The sequence below is a fragment of the Oncorhynchus gorbuscha genome, linkage group LG17, assembly GCF_021184085.1.
Source record: "Oncorhynchus gorbuscha isolate QuinsamMale2020 ecotype Even-year linkage group LG17, OgorEven_v1.0, whole genome shotgun sequence".
Lineage (NCBI taxonomy): Eukaryota > Metazoa > Chordata > Actinopteri > Salmoniformes > Salmonidae > Oncorhynchus > Oncorhynchus gorbuscha.
This window is the reverse complement of record NC_060189.1, coordinates 38330390-38347710: the sequence shown is the minus strand read 5'-3', so window position 1 is coordinate 38347710 and position 17321 is coordinate 38330390. Positions and strand designations below refer to the sequence as shown.

General features: G+C 42.2%; 1 protein-coding gene across 1 annotated transcript in view; it reads left to right on the top strand.

Annotated features, from left to right (window-relative positions):
* The window catches only part of LOC124001775 (calmin-like), a 48251-nt gene extending 35596 nt beyond the window's left edge, over nt 1-12655 (top strand). Inside the window, exons 4-13 of the mRNA XM_046308825.1 lie at nt 85-168; nt 389-481; nt 603-796; nt 971-1164; nt 1469-1551; nt 1995-4463; nt 6596-6795; nt 8924-9014; nt 9159-9217; nt 11399-12655. Coding sequence (XP_046164781.1) covers nt 85-168; nt 389-481; nt 603-796; nt 971-1164; nt 1469-1551; nt 1995-4463; nt 6596-6795; nt 8924-9014; nt 9159-9217; nt 11399-11540 — 3609 coding nt within the window. The 3' untranslated portion in view covers nt 11541-12655. The remainder of the gene's footprint in view (nt 1-84; nt 169-388; nt 482-602; nt 797-970; nt 1165-1468; nt 1552-1994; nt 4464-6595; nt 6796-8923; nt 9015-9158; nt 9218-11398) is intronic.
* The last annotated feature ends 4666 nt before the right edge of the window (nt 12656-17321 follow it).

The window sequence follows — 17321 nt, the reverse complement described above, 5'->3', positions numbered from 1 at the left end:
TTATGTATTAAAGATTGTGTTTGAGTTCGATTTTGGTGGCTAACAATTCATCCAGCTGTTTATTGTATGGTCGGTGTCCTCCAGCTTCATGGATGGAAACAGTCCTCACATCGTATCTTCAGACTGAACAACATCGCAAAGGTCCTCACCTTCCTAGAGGAAAGAAATGTGAGTATCACAGCCAATCACCAATGAATCACCAATCACATATTTAGGGAAGTGTCTAATAAACATCCTGAAATTATAGAAGAAGGTTCAGCTTTATTCCCTTCAATGATATTTATAGCTGAAGCAATTTTTTTCAAATTGGGAGGAGCACCAGCACACCACTGTCTAAATATCCTGTTGATTGGTTGGATTGTTTACCTGGGTGTGATTACCTGCACAGGTGAAGCTGGTCAGTATTGACGCTGCAGATGTCGCCGATGGCAACTCTTCCATCGTTCTCGGACTCATCTGGAATATTATCCTGTTTTTCCAGGTAAAATCTCTCTCTATACTGTCTCTTTCTTCTCTCTCCTCCCTTTCTCGCTCTCCCTCCGCCCTCTCTCTCTCAGATATTAAGTAATGAAATAAGTGCTGAGTCTTCCTCCTTCTCTCAGATCAAGGAGCTGACAGGGAACATTAAGAGCCAGTTCCCCTCGTCCTCCAGCCTCTCTTCGCTCCCCACCAGCTCCGACTCCGACAACTCCCACTCCAGCACGCCCTCCGATGAGAGGCCACGCTCCATCGCCATGAGGGATCATGGGAAAGCCATCAAGACGCTCCTGCAGTGGGTCCAGAGACGCACCAGGAAGTGAGTTGTGATTGGACAGCTCTCATATTCATAAGAGACAAACTCACAAATAGGATATGGTATTTGATAAACCTGTGAAAATTCTGTAATACACACAAGTTTGAAAGTTTGACTGCAATCATGTTCAAGTGTTAGTGTCAGATGTTGCTGACTTGCCGAGTCTTGTCTTGTCAGGTATGGTGTGGCGGTGCAGGACTTTGGGAAGAGCTGGACCAGTGGGCTGGCCTTCCTGGCCGTCATTAAGTCTATTGACCCCAGCCTGGTGGACATGAGGAGAGCTCTGCTGAGGACAGCTAGGGAGAACCTAGAGGATGCCTTCAGGACAGCCCACTATAGCCTGGGCATACCCAGACTACTGGAACCAGAGGGTAAATTATTCAATTCAATTCAGTTAAATTCAAACCAATTCAATGAATTGAGACTTTATTAATTGCCACAAGGGGCTATTATTCCAGCCTGATCCCAGATCTGTTATGGCTGTATAGCCAACTGCTATGGACGTTGTCTTGCCAAAATAGTTGACATGACAACGGCCATAGCAGTTGACAAGACAGCATAAAGAGATCTGGGAATGGGCTACAATTATGCTGTACAATCAGAGTGTATTAGAAGATTTACCACTAGTTGATCTTAAGTCCCTCTGTTATCATTCCCACATTTCCATCTCCACAGACGTGACCATTAACCCTCCAGATGAGCAGTCCATCATGACCTACGTGTCCCAGTTCCTGGAGCACTTCCCCGGGATGGAAGAGGTGAGAGAGACTGCATCCCAAGGGCTCAGGTCAAAACTAGTGCATTATATAGGAAATGCGGTGCCATTTGGCTTCATAATATTTATCTCATGATCAATATATGATATACAGTAGTTTAAACAAACCACTAGATCAGGGGTGTCAAACAAATGTTACCCCGCGGGCCGCATTTGGTCTTCACCGAGGTCTGGAGGGACGCCCTTAAAATGTATTATATTTCTCAAAATGTTCCTTTATCCTTCGCCTTTCGTTTCCCTGATTGTGTAGCTTTCGTTTCAATGGCTATTAGCAGGCTGGACAGAGTGAAGAGACTATAAATGTCGGTCTATTATGATTTCTACACAGCTTTGATTTGGTTTTAGTCATTTCAATATTGATTAAGGTCGTAATTTTTATTTGACACCCCTGCACTAGATACACAAACCACTCTTTCTCTCTCTCAGCCCCAGGAGAATGTATCTGATGTGATACAGAGGAGTGTGTCGTCAGGTAGACTCAGCTGTCGTGTCAACGACTCCTCCCACGACCTGAGGAATGGCGTTCACCGGAGTCGGGACCGAGAGAGGCCCTTTGTGGTCCGGCGAGACTTAATCCAGCACCCGCCCAAAATCTTAATCTCCTCTATCTCCGAGGAGCTCAAGTCCCCCATATCACCGCCCGTGGTGGAGCGCTCCCCGGTCAACGAAGGCTCGACGGTAGGGACCACACCCAGCCCTGTCTTCACCGTCTCCACTTCCAGCTCTCCGCAGCCCTCATTTGTCAACTCCGTCATCGGCTCTGTGTCCTGTGACTCCCCAATCAGTGACTCTGTGATCAGTTCGCCAGACTCCTGTTGGGAGCGCCTGCCGAGCGAGGCAGTGACGCCAGACAGGTCTATGGAGAGCCGTAGCGATGGGTCGCTATGTGACAGCGGGGTATCCTGGGACATCCCTCCCTCCACACCCCATGGGGTCACACCTGATCTGGAGGATCCGTTGCCATCGGTTATGGGGCCAAAGGCAGGAAAGCCTCAGGATGAGGAACAGGAAGTGATGCCAGAGCTGTTTATCGACGAGGGGAACTACTCTTTTAGCTCAGTGGAGAGCACACAGTACAGGGCTAATACACAACTAGAAGAGGATGGGGAGGGAAGGGAGAAGAAAGAGAAGGAAGAGGAGGAGGAGGCGTATAGCTACATTCTGGAACTTAGTGAGGACAAGGCAGCCAAGCAGAAGCCTGATCAAAGAGAAGGAAAGAACATAACAGAGAGAACAGAAAGTGACTCAGAAGGAATAGACAATAATACACGTCAGAGTAATGGCGTCAACAAGGAGCAGGGGCGGCCATCTTTAGAGTTCTCTGACCAGAAAAGGGAGAGTGTGTGTGAGAGTGTGTGTGAAGGTGAGAGTGTGTGTGTAGGTGAGAGCGTGTGTGAGGGTGAGATAGGTGGAGCTGTGTGTTCTCCTCAACACAAGGATGCCAGCCATTCACAGCAGGAGACCCCTGACCTGCATGAAAAGCCAAATCAGCAGGACGGTGTCCTGGAGAAGACAGACAGAGCATCAGAATGTGCCAAGAAGGAAACAGTGGAACCATCTACAGATTCCAGAAAGGCTGGAAACCCAGAGGAGGGGTTAGCTATGGATCGTTCTGATAAAGCAGAGGGTCAAGCAGAGGAAAGGCACAAGCAGGTCACAGAAGAGTCAGAAACACAAAAGAAGATAAAGGACGTTCTGAACGGCCACATAGAGTCACAGGAGAACACTACGACTCAGGAGGTCACAGAGCAGTCACAACCGTATATGGAGATGGACCAGACTCGGACTATCCAGGGGGGATCCTCAGAACCAGAAGAGGAGAGCCATACTGGGCAAAAGGACCCGGAATCTCTGTCTTGCACAGACAATCGGCAGAGCTCCACACTCCCAGCAGAGGACAGAGAGGATAGGACCCAGAGCCCAGAGAGAGAGGCAGAGGTTGGGGATGAAGACCCAGACCTGTGTGAGCCCCCTGGAGGTGGCTTGGTTGAAAAGAGCGAGACAGCCCCTTGTTGTGGAGATGCTAATGTGAATGTTGTAGTTCCTGAGAAGAAGAGAGGGGCAGAAAATGGCCATGACAGGGTGGATGCTACTGGGTCTGGAGCAACAGACAACAGAGAAACAGTAGTGGAGGTCCCCCATCAGGGCACACCAGTATCCATTATCCCCTTGGACATGGTGTACTACCCCCACTATGATGTCCCCATCTCCCATGTCACTGAGGCCTTCGTGGAGCCTAACCCTGGACTGGTCCTCACTGGGCCGGTTCCTCGCTCTCCTCCCTCAGACACACACACCAAGAACCAGTCTTTATCCCTACCGCCTGGTCAAGAGAGAGACATAGAAAAGGATGTAGAGGATCATACTGAGGGCAGTCATAGTGAGACAGAGGCCTCTACTGTTGAAGAGACAGGGGACAAAATGTCAGACACAGAAAAGAGTGAAACCAAGAGTGTCAATGTGGCCTATACAGACAGTGAGAGGAGCAGTGCAATGGAGAAGCCTGAAAGTGAACCAATGGACTTGTTCCAAGCTGACATGAGTGGGGCCCTTGATCAGACAATGACATTGAGTGAGACTCTGGAACCCATGGACCTGTTCTACCCGGATACAGATGACTGTGGTCATGTAGAGGAACCAGAGAACGACGTGGAGACCTCGCCGTGGTCCTCTTCCTTCAGCAAGTCAGTAGAGACCTGGCCCTTAACCTTTAGTGTTGCAGCGCTACAACCAGCACCATCCTCAGAACCAGAACCAGAGACACATACAGACTTGCACACACATAGCCAGGGAGAGACTCATACAGAGACACACAGCAGTCCAGACTCACACATAAAAAGCCAACTGGATCTAGAAGCTCTCAGAGAGGAGTCAACAATGCAGAAGTATGATAAGGTAAGCCAGTATGTATGGACAACAAGGACAGATGTGTATGTGTGTGTGTGCATGTATGCGCGCCTCCTGCATGTGTATGTGTGTGTGTGTGTGTACAAGGTGATCCAAACAACACCAGACAACATCAGAGTGACGTGACATTTCACACATACACATAGGACAATGTCACTGTCTCATTACGTGCAATAATCTGTCTGCATGTGTTATATTATCGGTCATCCTTTTCTCTGGTTCTATCTGACGTGTCTGTCTGGGCGTCTGATAATATATGCATTGTTTTGGTGTGCTAGATGTTCTGCATACCAAGTCTGATTTGGAAGTCATTTCATAAGCTGTGTTGACCAACCATGAATCATGAATCAATAATGAGAAAGTTACCCCATGATTTAAAGGACGGACATTGGAGCTACTGTTCAAGACAGTTAAAAAGAAAGAGTGATATTTTTATCAAGTGCTTTATTCTACTCTATATGACTACTAAGGCTGGGAATTGAAAGGGATGTCATGATTCGATATTATCGCAATACTTAGGTGCCGTTGTGATATGTATTGCAATTCTCACGATTCTATAGGTATTTCTCACTATATGTCTTCTGCAGAGACCGGAGGGAGCATGATAAATGAGTTTTGATCAGTTATGGAAATAAAAGTCATGAAAACATGTTGGCTCACTATTTAAAAAGAAGATGAAGAACAAGCTATAGGATGAAAAATATTTGAGTTTTGGCACAGGCACACCCGACCAGCGTTAGCTAATGCTACCTAGCAAAAACAAAGAAACAAAAAAAAAATACAAATACATATTTATATACTAACGGTCAAAAGTTTTAGAACACCTACTCATTCAAGGGTTTTTCTTTATTTTTTAAAAACTATTTTCTATAACAGTGAAGACATCAAAACTATGAAATAACACATATGGGATCTTGTAGCAACCAAAAAGTGTCAAATAAATCAAAATATATTTCATATTTGAGATTCTTCATTGCCTTGATGATAGCTTTGCACACTCTTGGTATTCTCTTAGCCAGCTTCACCTGGAATGCTTTTCCAACAGTCTTGAAGGAGTTCCCACATATGCTGAGCACTTGTTGGCTGCTTTTCCTTCACTCTGCGGTCCAACTCATCCCAAACCATTTCAATTCCCAAACCATTAAAATTCCACAAATTCACTTTTAAGAAGGCACACCTGTTAATTGAAATGCATTCCAGGTGACTACCTCATCAAGCTGATTGAGAGAATGCCAAGAGTGTGCAAAGCTGTCATATTTGAAGAATCTCAAATATAAAATATATTTTGATTTGTCTTTTTCTGTTACGACATGATTCCATATGTTATTTCATAGTTTTGATGTCTTAAACTATTATTCTATAATGTAAAAAAAATAGTACAAATAAAGAAAAACCCTTGAATGAGTAGGTGTTCTAAAATGTTGGACTGGTAGTGTTTATTTGTTATGGTGGAAAATAAGTATTTGGTCAATAACAAAAGTTTATATAATACAGTGGGGAGGTCAAAAAGTCTTCATTTAGTCAGCCACCAACTGTGATGTTTTGGTGCAAGTTCTCCCAAAGATTTTTTATGGGGTTAAAAAGATGAGAGAGGCCTGTAATTTTCATCATAGGTACACTTCCACTATCTGACAGACAAAATGAGAAAAAAAATCCAGAAAATCACAAATGAATTTATTTGCAAATTATGGTGGAAAATAAGTATTTGGTCAATAACAAAAGTTTATATCAATACTTTGTTATATACCCTTTGTTGGCAATGACAGAGGTCAAACGTTTTCTGTAAGTCTTCAGAAGGTTTTCACACACTGTTGCTGGTATTTTGTATCTGTATAATATTGTCCAAAATAATATTGTGATATGTAACTGTAGCGATTTTCCCCCATCACTGATGACTAGCCAGTAACCCTTTACCCCCACATCGCCCATTCATTCTTTCCTTTACACGGATCAGTACGTCCTGGTCCTTTGCACGCCCCAAAGCATGATGTTTCCACCCCCATTTCACAGTAGGTATGGTGTTCTTTGGATGCACTACATCCATACCCTATTTTCCTATCCAACAACCTCCACCATCCCCTTACACTCTAAAGTAGTCTCCCCCTCCCATGTGTGCCCAGGAGGTTGAAGTGAGAGGGGGCTCCAGGCTATCGGGCCCACAGGAATGGTGCTCCGTGCTGGGTGAGCAGACGGAGGGAGATGGGGGTGTGGTGGAGACAGAGATGGAGACCCACCGTGGAGCTGCTGAGAGCAGTGATCTCACCAGGCCTGATGAGGAGAAGTCTGCCTCTGCTGCCAGAGGAAACAATGAGACCATGAGGTAGGATACTATTCTTAGGTCCCTGGTACAGCTGGGCTATATCCAAAATGGCACCCTATTCCTTTTATAGTGCACTACTATGGGCTCTGGTCAAAAGTAGTGCACTGTATAGGGAAAAGGGTACCATTTGGGACGCCGCTTGAGAAACACAGCAGAGAACATTATTTTTGGGGCAATGTTACGCAGCGAAAGACATGACTTCAGAACTGGGCCTCCCAGTTTGATAGAGCAAAATGCCTTAAATTTACTCAATGAAATGTGTTTAGATCTGGTTAGTCATTGATTAGATCTGGCTAGTCACTAATTTCCTCTCCACTAACATTTAGAAGCTCTAAGCAATTCAAATTGCATAATGACATACAGTGCATTCGGAAACTTTTTCCACATTTTGTTACTTTACAGCCTTATTCTGAAATGAATAAAATATTTATTTCCCCTCATCCATCTACACACAATAACCCATAATGACAAGGCAAACACAATTTTTGGGACATTTTAGCAAATGTGTAAAAAATGAAAATGGAAATATCAAATGTACACAAATATTCAGACTTTGTTGAAGCGCCTTTGGCAGCGATTACAGCGTCAAGTCTTCTTGGGTATGACGCTACGAACTTGACACACCTTTATTTTGGGAGTTTCTCCCATTCTTCTCTGCAGATTCTCTCAAGCTCTGTCAAGTTGGATGGGGAGCGTCCCTGCACAGCTATTTTCAGGTCTCTCCAGAGTCCGGGCTCTGGCTGGGCCACTCAAGGACATTGAGATACTTTTCCCGAAACCACTCTTGCATTGTCTTGGCTGTGTGCTTAGGGTCATTGTCCTGTTGGAAAGTGAACCTTCACCCCAGTCTGAGGTCCTGAGGGCTCTGCAGCAGGTTTTCATCAAGGATCTCTCTGTACTTTGCTCTGTCAATTTTTCCCTCGATTCTTACTAGTCTCCCAGTCTCTACCGCTTAAAAACATCCAACCAGCATGATGATTCCACCACCATGCTTCACCGTAGGGATGGTGCCAGGTTTTCTCCAGACGTGACACTTGGCATTCAGGCCAAAGTGTTCAATTTTGGTTTCATCAGACCAGAGAATCTTGTTTTTCATGGTCTGAGAGGCTTTAGGTGCCTTTTGGAAAACTCCAAGCGGGCTGTCATGTGCCTTTTTCTGAAGAGTGTCTTCCATATGGCCACTCTACCATAAAGGCCTGATTTCTGCAGAGATGGTTGTCCTTCTGGAAGGTCCCGCCATCTCCACAGATACTCCACTCTGGAGCTCTGCCAGAGTGACCATCAGGTTCTTGGTCACCTCCCTGACCAAGGCCCTTCTCCCTCGATTGCTCAGTTTGGCCGGACGGCCAGCTCTATAGCTCACCATTTTAGAATGATGGATGCCATTGTGTTCTTGGGGACCTTCAATGCTGCAGACATGTACCCTTCCCCAGATCTGTGCCTCGACACAATCCTGTCATGGAGCTCTACACACAATTCCTTTGACATCATGGCTTTTGGTTTTTGCTCTGACATACACTGTCAACTGTGGGACCTTATATAAACTGGTGTGTGCCTTTCCAAATCATGTCCAGTCAATTGAATTTACCACAGATGGACCCCAATCAAGTTGTACAAACATCTCAAGGATGATCAATGGAAGCAGGATGCACCTGTGCTCAATTTCAAGTCTCATAACAAAGGGTCTGAATACTTATGTAATGTATTTCTGTTTTTTTTCCAAAAATGTCTAAAAAACAGTTTTTGTTTTGTCATTATGGGGTATTGGGTGTAGATTGACAAGGAAAAAATATAATTCAATACATTTTAGAATAAGGCTGTAACGTAACAAAATGTGGAGAAAGTCAAGGGGTCTGAATACTTTCTGAATGCACTGTCATTCAATTTTATAATCTACGCTGATGATGACTGATTCTGAAATGTTTTATTGCAATAATAGTGGCTTTTTTCTCTCTCTGCTTTAATGAGTAAGATGAACAGTATGTTAGTCACTGTGTAAATAATAACTAACAAGATGTTTTCTTTGTTCTGAATGATAGTGTTCGTACATTTTATATCTAGTAGAAACATAAATATAGCGCTCTCTCTCTGTCTGTCTGTCTCTCTTTCTTTCTCTCTCTTTGAACAGGAGGGACGCTGACAGTGATGGAACCACAGATGAACAGTGTTCTATGTGTTCTACACCACTCCACCAGAGGAAGGTGGCTGGCTCTAATGAGGTTTGTTGCAAGACATTTCAGATATTTAGGAACTATAATTATTTCCTATGTAAGTATTTTACCATAAAATGAGCCTACAAACAATACCTGTGCTTTTATCATCATCACTCATGTTTTTGGGATTGTATTCCCTCTGTCCCGTAGAAGGACAATGAGAAGAATGGAGCATCCAGCCGAACTCACAGTACCAAGTCTGACACCAGGTAAGAATATGAGTCAGTAGGCCTCTAGTCCCAAAGGGCAGGGTGCAGCATAACTGTTATACATTTATAGCTTATTATGTTCAAAACAGAGGTTTGTTGCACAAACCGTTTCTCTCTTACTCACTTGTCTGAGCGCTCTTGCTCACTTGTCTGAGCGTAAGTCACTGGGTGGGGCTATCTTGTAGTTGCCATGACAACCCTCCTGTATGAGTGTTGAGGTGAGGCATCGTGGGAATCAGAGACACACAATATTCGACTGATACCATCACTCCTATGGGGCACAGCTTGGCTGGTGTTGTAATTGTGTGAAACATTTACATCATTACATCATCTTACAGCCCTCTGGGGAGGGAGATGCCATACAGATAGTCTGTGTCCTAAATGACACCCTATCTCCCTTCATAGTACACTACTTTTGACCAGGGCCCATAGGGTGCCATTTAGGTCACAGCCATAGAGATAAAGGAACACAGCTGTCTGTAGCTCAGGAACAAAGATGTTGTCTTAGTAGTTATTAGGAGGACCTGGAGGAAATCTGACCAAGAAAAACATCAGATGCTAGTTGTACGAAGGGTATAACTAGGGCCTATAGTTTTTCCTGGCCGTGTCAAAACTCCCGTACCTAGTTACAGTATTAGTATGAGACTAACCTTGTCCCATATATCTTTTGCTCTTGCAAACTCCATTGCTCATGACAATGAATGACAAGGAGTTGGCATTATAGCACAAGCAGACTGGCATTCAGCCTATCCCAGACATAGTTCAATTATTAGTATCAGAAAGCTATTCAACATGAAAATAACTATTCAGTCTGGATAAATGAAATCCATCCTGGGCTTTTGTTTTGGTGTCATTAGAGAAGCCTAACATATAACTGTTTTTTTATTCAACCTTTGACCCATTTTACCCTGAATTGTAGCTCTGCAGTTTATGTTGACATTATCTCTTCCCAGCTAGCACATAATGTCTTCAGAACCATATGTTTCATAGAGCTTGGTGAGAGCATGGTTGTCCTATGATTATTTTGCATCTAACCTTCTCACAACATTCTGGGAATGTTGCAGGATAGCCAGCTAGCGCATAACATTCTGAGAACCATATGTTTCTTAGGTGCGAATTTCAGTACCTAAGCCGAACGTTTCCCAAAGGTTTACTCGTGGTTCTATGTAATGTTCTCAGAACGTTCAGAGAACATTAAGAAACAACTTTCTTTTGTGGGAATTTCAGTGCTTCACGATAACACTTTCTGAAGATTTCCTCATGTTTCTATTTAAAGTTCTATATATAATGTTCTCAGAACGTTCAGAGAATGTTAAGAAACAATGTTCTTCTGTGGGGATTTCAGTACTTCAGCATAGTGTATTCTGCACCTTTCCTCGTGGTTCTATTTAAAGTCATGTTCTTAGAACGTTAAGAAAACTTTCCATTAAAAAAAACAGTAGTAACATTCAAAGAACGTTCTAAGAATGTTATTTAAAAACATATACATTCCGTTCACAGCATCAACAATACTCTCTTTAGCCTATCTTGTTAATTAAGTGTGTTCAGGTGTGTTGGCCGTGCCCACTAATTGGCCACACATAATGTTAACGAGTGTGTTTATTTCCTTGGATGGAAATGGGGTCTGCTTGAATAGATTACAATGAACAGTTTTTTAAAACATGGCACGCTAGCTCCATCCTGGTGGCACAGTGAACTAATTCCATTGATATAGAACAGTAGATCATAGGTTCAGAATCTCACTGATGCCATGGCACAATAAAACAAATACATGTGTTTGCATGATTAATGCCTAAGCAAATTAATTTCCAGGTGTCATATCTGTGTTGGGGTTCCAAACAGTTAACCTAAGCTGTCATTATTATTAAAAGTCTTATTGAAACATGTTCTCAGAAAATTATTTAATTGCCTTCAAATAACCTATTATTTCCATTCTCAGAAGGTTAGTAAACCTCCTAGGAAAACTTTCAGAGAACCATAGTAGAATGTTTTCACAACCTCCCTGCAACCTAAAAATTCAAGTTCTCAGAACAGGCAAAGTGGAAACCAAAAATGTACATTCACACAATTTCCAAGAAACCAGATGTGTTAGCTGGGTTTAAAGTCTGTTTGGTTCTGTCAACCTTCTGCTGAACCCGGTTTTCTCTCCCTTTGTGTGTGTGTGTGCGTGTGTGTGTGTAGCTGGAGGGAGATGAGAACTCCTACTTCATTGACAGAGTACTACATTCTCCTACTTCTGTGGCTGCTCCTCTACTGCCTGTTGGTGTTGCCACAGATCGACTACAGGAACCTGCCAAGCCTTCTGCTCAACCTGGAAAAATGAATACACACACATACTGCGACACATGTACATACTGATACACACATCACAAACATGTCACACACACACGACACATACACACGCATGTACACACAACACTTTTTTTTATTCCAGAATAATTTATAAAGCTGTTTAGAGATTCTGCTCTTTGGCTTTTAATGTGGCTTGCTTAAATTGCTTAAATATGCTTAAATTGTGAAGACAAACCTATAACTTTGTATGTTTTTCTGAGTTTATTGATGTACAAAGAAAGAAGCACTCTGAGGGCTATTTAATCCGTAGCGCTGAAGATCCTCTTTATAGCGCGATTGACAATTAAAGTCAATGTTCCCGCGGTCGCGGAGACTGCATTCACGGTAAATGCTGGATTTGTACGCGGATCGTCAGCAATCGTCAGCGATACTTTGGCAATATGGATTGAATCCAGCCCTAAGAATGTAGGATTGCACGGTGCACAATTATAAAAAATGTTTTTGTAGGTATACAGTCCATGAAGCATTGCAGTGGCCCATTTACATAAATGGCAATTTGGTGAGTGGAATAACATGTATGTTTCAGAAACGTCCCCGATGTCCTTTTTGAATTTACATGGAATTTGATAAGAAAAAGTGTGGCCAATGAGTTATGCAGAAATATTTACACATTTAAGATAATGCACAACCTCCATTGAGCGATTAACTTATTAAGGTCCTGCATTCTCTTGAAGGTACTTGTGGATTCTGTACAGGCTTGGGAGTGTGTCAGTTGCACTTTTGAACCAGAGTATGTGAACTGCCAAAGATACAGTGTTTGGAATGCTGGATAGTCAATACAAAACGAATTCACCATTAGCAAATTATGAAATAGAAGTATAACACAGTTTAAATAGTTTTGAAGTGACAATACTGATGTACTAATCATGTTGGTTTTATTTTAATAATATTTTAAGAATGCTGGAGTAAATGTCTATGGATCAGTTGAAAATACAGTATATGAATGGATTTTTAAAGTGTGATTATTAATTCCTTTATTAAATGCTATGTTTGTATGCCTGTGGGTTGTTTTTTTAAACTGCTGTTATTGATTCAGCCGTGCTTGAACTTGTTAAAGCCTTTCAATAAAAAGAGAATGCTTTATGATTAAATGTTTATTTATGAAATACCTTTTATTTTTAAACAACATCTGTAATTAAGTACAGTACTATCATAATTGCTGTTGCGTTTTTAATAATTTTAATCGGCTTAGTTTACAGCCACCTAAATCTTCGATATAATTCCCCTAACAACAAGCACAGAATTCCTACACATGGATAAACCAAACTGGATTTACAGTGGGGCAAAAAAGTATTTAGTCAGTCATCAATTGTGCAAGTTCTCCCACTTAAAAAGATGAGAGAGGCCTGTCATTTTCATCACAGGTACACTTCAACTATGACAGACAAAATAAGAAAAAAAATCCAGAAAATCACATTGTAGGATTTTTCATGAATTTGGTGGAAATTATGGTGGAAAATAAGTATTTGGTCAATCACAAAAGTTTATCTCAAAACTTTGTTATATACCCTTTGTATACCCTTTGTTGGCAATGACAGAGGTCAAATGTTTTCTGTAAGTCTTCACAAGGTTTTCACACACTGTTGCCCATTCCTCCATGCAGATCTCCTCTAGAGCAGTGATGTTTTGGGGCTGTTGCTGGGCAACATGCACTTTCAACTCCCTCCAAAGATTTTCTATGGAGTTGAGATCTGGAGACTGGCTAGGCCACTCCAGGACCTTGAAATGCTTCTTACGAAGCCACTCCTTCATTGCCCGGGCGGTGTATTTGGGATCATTATCATGCTGAAAGACCCAGCCATGTTTCATCTTCAATGCCCTTGCTGATGGAAGGAGGTTTTCACTCAAAATCTCACGATACATGGCCCCATTCATTCTTTCCTTTACACGGATCAGTCGTCCTGGTCCCTTTGCAGAAAAACAGCCCCAAAGCATGATGTTTCCACCCCCATGCCTCACAGTAGGTGTGGTGTTCTTTGGATGCAACTCAGCATTCTTTGTCCTCCAAACACGACGAGTTGAGTTTTTACCAAAAAGTTAGATTTTGGTTTCATCTGGGCCTGGACATGTACTGGCTTAAGCAGGGGGACACGTCTGGCACTGCAGAATTTGTCTGGCACTGCAGAATTTGATATCCTTGCGGTGTAGTGTGTTACTGATGGTAGGCTTTGTTACTTTGGTCCCAGCTCTCTGCAGGTCATTCACTAGGTCCCCCCGTGTGGTTCTGGGATTTTTGCTCACCGTTCTTGTGATCATTTTGACCCCACAGGGTGAGATCTTGCGTGGAGCCCCAGATCGAGGGAGATTATCAGTGGTCTCGTATGTCTTCCATTTCCTAATACTTGCTCCCAGAGTTGATTTCTTCAAACCAAGCTGCTTACCTATTGCAGATTCAGTCTTCCCAGCCTGGTGCAGGTCTACAATTTTGTTTCTGGTGTCCTTTGACAGCTCTTTGGTCTTGGCCATAGTGGAGTTTGGAGTGTGACTGTTTGAGGTTGTGGACAGGTGTTTTTTATACTGATAACAAGTTCGAACAGGTGCTATTAATACAGGTAACGAGTGGAGGACAGAGGAGCCTCTTAAAGAAGAAGTTACAGGTCTGTGAGAGCCAGAAATCTTGCTTGTTTGTAGGTGACCAAATACTTATTTTCCACCATAATTTGCAAATAAATTCATTAAAAATCCTACAATGTGATTTTCTGGATTTTTTTTATCTCATTTTGCCTGTCATAGTTGAAGTGTACCTATGATGAAAATTACAGGCCTCTCATCTTTTTAAGTGGGAGAACTTGCACAATTGGTGGCTGACTAAATACCTTTTTGCCCCACTGTATAAGTGTGTGTAGTTATGTGCAAAAGCCATACTTTTACATGACTTCATGTCCAGCAGCTGTCCATATGAATTCTGTTTAAATAGATTGCCTATACAGACACTGCATATGTTAATGAGATATATATGGGCTGTGTGGATCACGTTGAGGGAGAGGTTGTTGTCCTGGCACCACACGGCCAGGTCTCTGACCTCCTCCCTATAAGCGGTCTCATCATTGTTGGTGATCAAGCCTACCACAGTTGTGTCGTCGGAAAACTTAATGATGGTGTTGGAGTCATGCCTGGCCATGCAGTCGGGGGTGAACAGGAAATACAGGAGGACTGAGCACGCACCCCTGTGTGTCCTCCATGTTGAGGATCAGCATGGCAGATGTGTTGTTACCTACCCTTGCTTCCTGGGGGCGGCCCATCATGATGTCCAGGATCCAGTTGCAGAGGGAGGTGTTTAGTCCCAGGGTCCTTAGCTTAGTGATGTGTTTTGGTGGCCAAATAACTTTTGAACTTTTTTAGGATAGGGGGCAGAATTCTGAATTTTGGATGAGAAGTGTGCCCAAAGTAAACTGCCTGCTAGTCAGGCCCAGAAGCTAGTATATGCATATAATGTCTGTCAGTATAACAGAACTGAAATGGCAGGCGGAAACCTAAGGAAAATCCATCCAGGAAGTGCTAATATTTTGAAATGGGTGTTTTTCCATTGAAAGCCTATCCACTATATAAATGGTTATGACCCAGATTGCGTTCCCTATGGCTTCCACTAGCTGTGAACAGTCTTTAGACATTGTTTCAGGCCTTTATTCTGAACAATTAGGGAGAATGAGCAGTTTCAATGAGAGGCCAGTGGAAAGTCCCCAACCTGTTTGGTGCTCAATCCCAAGAGCGCACCTTGATTTTCTTTTATATTGATGACGCTATATTGTCCGGTTGAAATATTATTGATTATTTAGGCTAAAAACAACCTGAGGATTGATTATAAACATCGTTTGACAAGTTTCTCCAAACTTTAAGGATACTATTTGGAATTTTCATCTGCCTCTTGTGACCGCATTTGAGCCATTGAATTACTGAACAAAATGTGCCAACAAAATTGAGGTTTTTGGATATAAAGAGGGACTTTATCGAACAAAACCAACATTTAATGTGTAACTGGGAGTCTTGTGATTGCAACCATACAAAGCTCATCATCAATGGTAAGTGATTAATTTTATTGCTATTTCTGACTTTCGTGACTAATCTACTTGGCTGCTAACTGTTTGTAATGTTTTGTGTGCTGAGCGATGTCCTCAGATAATCGCTTGGTTTGCTTTCGCCGCAAAGCTTTTTTGAAATCTGACACGGCGGCTGGATTAACAACAATTTAAGATTTATTTTGATGTATTGCATTTGTGGTTTCATGAAAGTTAAATATTTATAGTAATTTGAATTTGGCGCTCTGCAATTTCATCGGAAGTTGTCGAGGTGGAACGCTAGCGTCCCACTGATCCATAAGAAGTTTTCAAATTAAGCAGATCAATCCGCTTTACAATGGGTTTGGAGCCTAACTGGCATATATAAGCAGCGCTTGAGTTTCAAGTTTGGGGAAGGTAATTTTCATTTAAAAAATGCGCCTTTATAATAAAAACATTTACATGCATAATCGCATTTGAGGTCAGTTTTTTAATAATGGTGTTTTCCTGCTAATGGAACATTTGTGCATATAGCCTATTACCATGTGCTCATTGCTGTGCTTATAATGTGATGAAATGTCCTCATAGTTTATTAACATTTTAAGCTAAATGTTTTGATCTGTTGCGATAGCCTCATTCCGTGAAAAAAAGGTATTTTGATACTAGTGTTGTATTAATTTGGGATCTATTGCATCCCACAACAAGGCCCTCAACTTTTGTACTATGGGAGATAGCAGATTGACATAGGTTAGTGCTTTTTCTGTTTGTTAGGCCTACTCATCTTGTTGGCTGATGAAAAGTAAATATGGACAGTTCATCCAATATCTTTAATATGCACCTCGGAATTGGATAAGGACACAAGCAGTTGCATCCCCGATGGGTCTGTCTTTACTTGTAGCCTGTGAGATAGACCCAATCACATGATGGAGAGCCATGTGAGGGAGAGATGCTTAGGAGCTCACGGCACTCAGGGAGAAGGGCACAACGCAGCACTCCGGGCCAAGGGCACAACGGCCACTGGTCACAAAAGGCATGCATTTTTTTAGGGTGCATTTACTGCCACAAAGGGGATTCCGACCATGAAATCCGAGGCATTATCAAGTGCTTGTCAAATTGTGAATGAGAGACTAATGAAGAGTGTACAGCCTGCTCAAAAAAAACAAAGAAGAGCTCATGCAACTTTTTTCAAATCATCATTAGAGTTGTATCATGCAGCCTTACAATGTATTAAAAATCTAAACATACAGCCCAATGTTTGTAGAACAACTTAAGTTACATTAATAACTCTAAATTAAGCATATAGGAGTACCTATTTGTTTGTTAATTTCTCAACAAAGAATAGCTGCATGTGCGCACTCCCTCAAATCGTTTGGAGAGCTTATGTATATTTTATTAAGTTTTATTCAATTTCATTCTTCATACTATAAAATAATATAAATAATGCCAAGGAGTTCTAAGCAAATCTTGTCTGCTAAGTTAACTAGTGTAGCCCACAGCCATTTGGCATAGCCAGATCAGGACCTAACATAAGGACAACTCAGAGTATGCTATTCTTCTGAAATAGACTACATTTGCTTCATATCATGCTTCTTTAGATCTGTCTAATAATAAATAATGGATTTATTGTGAAGGTGTAGATATATTACATGGATCGGCTATGTGTGGAAGCCAGGAGATGCTAAATGTGTTTCTGTTAATTAACTGTCAATTACTGAGACCGACAGTTATTTGCTTGACAATGACAAAATGTCGTGATA